The sequence below is a fragment of the Anopheles bellator genome, chromosome 1, assembly GCF_943735745.2.
Source record: "Anopheles bellator chromosome 1, idAnoBellAS_SP24_06.2, whole genome shotgun sequence".
In the NCBI taxonomy this organism is placed as follows: Eukaryota; Metazoa; Arthropoda; class Insecta; order Diptera; family Culicidae; genus Anopheles; species Anopheles bellator.
The window spans coordinates 40,378,305-40,383,626 of record NC_071285.1 but is presented as its reverse complement, the minus strand read 5'-3'; the positions used below and the strand labels follow the sequence as shown (position 1 = coordinate 40,383,626).

Below are 5,322 nucleotides of genomic sequence, written 5' to 3'. Positions count from 1 at the left end.
ATGCGGTGAGTCAATTGGGGGATAATTTGGCCCTGTAGGGATCGTGAGTATGATCACTGTAGAGGTTAGACCATAGTCTAAATTCAAATTAAAATGAGGATGTTCTGAAATGTTCTAAACCCCAAACTGGAAGTAATCAAAATTCTTCGTCGAACTCGTGACATGCCGTGCATGAAACACTGCTACTGAATGGAACATATAATTAACCGAGGGCAAAAGGAAGTCTTCCCTTCTGACCACTTGATGGCTGCATTACCGGAGCTACCGCTATCGCCAGCGGAAGACTCGTTTTGAGCGTCACAAAATCCGTGCCACATTTATCTCGCATTAAAACAACACCTCGCCGGGCGCTGGGCCGGTTACATCTCATTGGAGGCCGTTTGCATTACACCATCCAATCCCTCCGAACCAACGGCCGCCGGACCGGACTCCCCGAAAGGCTCTCCACTAATCTGCCATCACCTTCGCTTCCAATTCATTGCTCCCGTACCGTGCTCGGTGCACACTAAATTGCCGCCGCGCCGGAGTCCCCCGGAGGGATGCTGCCTGCGGGATGACGGAAGTGGACGCATACATTGTCCTTTCATGATCATTAAATGGCTATCGGTCGGGAGCGCGTGTCGGTGTGCGCGCTCCGTTCAACCGAGTCGCCGGGACACCCGAACGCCGGTGATCGACTTCCTCGTCGTCGTCATCAACCCGGGGTGTCGATGTCGCAACGGCGGCCAAACCACGGTCAAGGATCGAACCCGGCAGTTTGCCGTTTCCGGTTGTTGGGTTCCCCACCCTTCGCGTGGGGCTCGGCCCAGGCACAGGGATCGGGGCTCGCCGGTCGGCATCGACATTATAATAGCCGTCCGAACGCCACCGTCAGCAGCAGAGGCAGCCCAATGTGCAGGCCCAAGTCAGCGGACCGCCGGGGACCGCAGGGAGACCACCGGGAGATTTGTGCACGTAAATCAAACTTTCCGTTTCCGGTGGTATTTTGAATATTCATGATAGTGACGTGGGGTCGGCAAGGGTTTTGGCGCGGTCGGCGTGCTGGTGGTGGCGGCGGACACTACCGGACACGCGACAAGACACGCTGCCAGCGAAGGGGACGGCCGCCCGAGGACACCGTGGCGTGGCGTGTGGATGTGAACTTTGTGGGCTACTTGTTGTGGGAAAGGGCACCGGGCCAACAAAGACCGGGGGTGATATATTCCGCTGGGGGATGACGTTCTTGGGGTGCCATTTATCTTGCTGCTCATCTTGCTCCTTGCTCCGTAATACACGATTAAGCTCAGGGCCTCCAGTCGAGTCCCGGGTTTCATTAGCGAGGACCCTGGAAGAGATGGGATACCTGCTGTGGGGAAGACGCTCCAGCCGAGACGATTCTTGGACTCCCTCTCCAGGAAAGGCATATTTCATTGATGATAGCGTTGCGTTCGGACAATGCGCTGGGAAGTTCCCGACTCGCAGTTAATGTGCACAAAAGGCAGCGGCAGGCGGCCTATAATCAAACGGGTCAGCAAACCAAAGTCATATCACTGCCGCAACATAATTTAATAACGCAAGGAAGCTCTCCGTTTTCCTCTCCGGTTAGCAAATTGAAAATGAATTTGAGCAAAAGGTAAAAGTGAACTCTTCCAAGGTTTCTTCAAGACAAGAAGTAGGAAATTTGCCAAAATTTTTGAATTTGGAAATTTTGGAAATTTTTTGAAAATTTCCCACTAGACAATTTTAAGGACTACCAACATGCATGCACGTGCCTTAAAAGAATCCTGATTACTTTACCAAATGGAACCTCACAACTCTGCTTTGGGTTTGTGTAATGTTCGCCTATGACTTTTGGCGGCCATCGATTTTTGACAAAATATCCTTTCGTTTCTCAGCATAGTCCCATTTGAGCTCTATAATTATGCTTCATCGTCGTCGTCTATTAAGTTTGGTTTGAGTGATGGGTTTTTACCATTTTTGGCACTACTTATTACTACTACTCCACCTTATGTTGTACAATAAAACTTTGGAAGGTATCCAAACCAACAACAGTGTAATGTCCGAATGTCCATTCACCACTCCCCAGCGTCAAGCGGAAATACGGCGGCAAGATGTACGAAAGCTCGTGTTCCTACCAGACGGCGCTGGATCTGAAGCGCGGAACCTCGCCGCTCGTAACGCACCAGGTCAAGTCCGAGGACTGCCTCGGGTTGACCCAGTGCACCGACTGGGGCTCCTATCGCTTCCACCAGTCCACGTTCGAGCAGCTGAAGCAGAGCGTCGAGAAGGCCAAGGCGGCTCTACAGGACCGGACCTCGTTCCTCGGCAGCTCCAGCGCGTTCAGGTAAGCCACCTCTGGGGGACCTCCAAAAGGACTTTAGATCTAATCCCGAACTTCTTATCGTCTACTCACAGTGATATTTACTCATCGCCGCGGCTAACGGAATCGCTCGAGAACGTCATCTCGCACACTGGTGCCGGTAACAATGGCGCTAGCAGTAACAACAACAGTGGCCCCACCACAGGTGGAAATGGAAACGCCGAACCTAACGCCACCAACAACAACGCAGGCAACAGTAACGCTAGTAACGCTCCGAGCAACATTAGCACCGCAAGCGCTGGCGGAGGTAGTGCGGCCAGTGGTGGTGGTGGGGCGAGTACCGCGACTGGTGGTGGAAGTGGAGGTAATGGACCCAGCACCAGCAGCAGCATCAGCGTCATTAACGCCACATCTCTCGTGGCCCCGTCAAATTTGCTGGGCAACGCGGGTTTGTCCAGCCAGCGCCAGCGGAGCGATCTGCTCGGGGCGTCCAACCTGAACCTGGTGTCCTCCACCCAATCGCCCACCACCACGTCCACCCCGTCGTCCATCCTGTCGCAGAACCTGGAGTCCCCGGTGGATGCTAAATCGCGGCAAGGTAAGTGAACACCCATTAACAGCGTCGTTTTCCGTTAACCGAACTTTACAATCGATAACAAGTGGACTTTCTGAAGTCCAATACCGGCAGAATTCTAGAGGTAATGTCGTGAGAAGAGTTGCATTTCCACAACGAGGAAAATGGGAGTTCTAGTTCGAAACGAACGCTCCTCGATAACTGCTTCTTTGCTCGTTCCGTCGATGCGAGTCATTTTTGGATGTTCGATTGGCGTGGCTTAATGTTACTTGACTTTGAACATTCAGGATTAGCCAGGGCGAAAGTCGTAAAATGGTATGTGCTGCACTTCCGATTCGATTTATTATGGAAAAAAGAGCAACTCGGTGGCGATCATGAATGGCAATCCAAATCCATGGAGCCAGGGGTTTTTGGGTTATGCTTTTCAAACTCATTTGTAGAATGTGAATAACAAATCAAATATAGTCCAAAACTAGTCTAATGGACTTCGGACTTATGGGATTTGAAGTTAAAATATTGAACAAGTTTTTTTTCAAAAATAAATAAGTGAATGAAAGCTGTATTATTATTACAATTGAAGACGTAAATACTATGTAAATCGGTGTAAATAAGATAAGATAAAATGTAAATGGTAATTGTAACCAAGTTGTTGTCGAGTTGAGATCACTATAAATTATATTTACAGGGTGGTCAAAAAAGCGTGCACTTTTTCATTTGTTTTAATAACCAAACGGCTGAGTATTTTTCGATGGTTGAACTTTAATTTGAAAGGCTCATTCAAGACAGGCTTGGTAGTAGCTCATTCGATCGTCTTATTTTTGAGTACATTTTCGATTGTACCTGGTCCTACTACGGCTATAGCAAATTGAATATCGGTCTTGAGGTTGTCAATAGTTGCTGGTTTGTTCGCCTAACATAACACGTGGGTTTGCTTATTAACATAGCCATCGAGGTGGAAATAAGCTTCAATGAAATGTGTTTTTGACGAATGAGTTGACGACCTACTACGACGACCTTTGGAAATAAATTTTTATTATTTCGCAATTTTCTGCAACCAAAATGGTGGTTTATACATAAATGAGATGAATTAACCTTTCAAATTCACGTTCAAACATCAAAAAATATTCAGCCGTTATTTTGATAACCGAATGAAAAAGTACACGCTTTTTGACCACCATGTAGACAGGTCCTGTGTAGGGATTTTTGTCCACATTTTTTCAATTAAGATCTAATCGATTGAGTTCAATGGTGACAAGCTAAATCTGTGGCAAACACAATTTCCAGTTTCAGTTTCACCAGCTAGAATACACACGAAAGTAAACATTGTGCCAACATTCACGAACCACAGCGGAATAGAAAAAAACGAACCAGTAATGACTCCCTGAAACATGATGATAATCGTACTGTGGCCTCTTTTGATTGACCGTATCAACCGTGGCCGATAATCCCATGTTTTCCCACTCGTAATGCACTTTTCACGCTCCCGGAGCCGGACTCCTGTGCAAACACCCGCTGCCGGCCACCCGCTCGAAACGAACCCGGCGCGGAACGACGACGGGAAACACATGTACCTTCACGCCAATTAAACAATTTGATAGGCTACACCCTATCAATTACTGCGAAGCCGAGGTCCCTTCGGCGCGGGAAACTTCCTGTCCTCCGTGCTGCTTCCCGGCTCCGGCTCCGTGTGTTGTAGTTTTTGGGGAACCAAACCCTAGAGGCTCTCCGTTATCGGCGTCGGCCTCGGCCTTACCACTATCGATAAACACATCTCGGCCACTATTGGTCTCGAGAGAAACTCTATTTTCACGACTCACGGGAACGATTCGGAGTGTTAGGGGTCGGCGCACACACAAATCCGAAGCCACCGGAGGGTGTTCCGGGCTTGTTTTCCCAACCCCACGCAAGGGTGTCGATTTCGGCCTAGAACGGCAATAAAAGCGCCCGCCACCCGCCAGACCCAGCCCCTGCGACCGAGGCATCAAACTTCCGGCGATGATGGCCTTTTGTCCGGTCCCGGTGCCCAACACGTACCCCTGACGTCCAACGGCGTCCTTCTATGGTCCTTTTTTCTTCCTTTTTTGGTCGCGCGTTGAGCACGAGGCATTTTTATTGTTGTCCCGTCGTATCGTTTTCCGGTGAGCTTGGTTTTTGTTGCGCCATTTCTCCCCGCCATCGGCGGAGGATCATCTCCGGGCGGCACCGATCAGCGGGAGGCAAGCCGTGCCGGGAACTGCGTTTCGCGCAAAGGCAAAACAAACACCGCAATCGGCGGTGTGGGTCCTTGGAAAAATGGACTTCTGTCAGGAGTCGCGTATTGGAGTGATGTGCAGTCTCTTGCCGAGGTCACGTGTGCTGCTTCGCGAAAGGTCCTGGGCTTTTGCGTACGTTTCATAAAAAAAGAAAGAAAGGCTTTGGTCCTCCGCGCGGTCGCGTGTTTGTGCGATGG

The 5,322-nt window shown here is 49.7% G+C and overlaps 1 protein-coding gene across 1 annotated transcript; it reads left to right on the top strand.

Annotated features, from left to right (window-relative positions):
• Positions 1 to 2,905, top strand: LOC131215599 (DNA-binding protein D-ETS-3-like). Its single transcript, XM_058209991.1, has 3 exons — positions 1 to 5; positions 2,066 to 2,323; positions 2,395 to 2,905. The coding sequence occupies exons 1-3, from the start codon at positions 1 to 3 to the stop codon at positions 2,903 to 2,905; spliced, it is 774 nt and encodes a 257-aa protein (XP_058065974.1).
• The last annotated feature ends 2,417 nt before the right edge of the window (positions 2,906 to 5,322 follow it).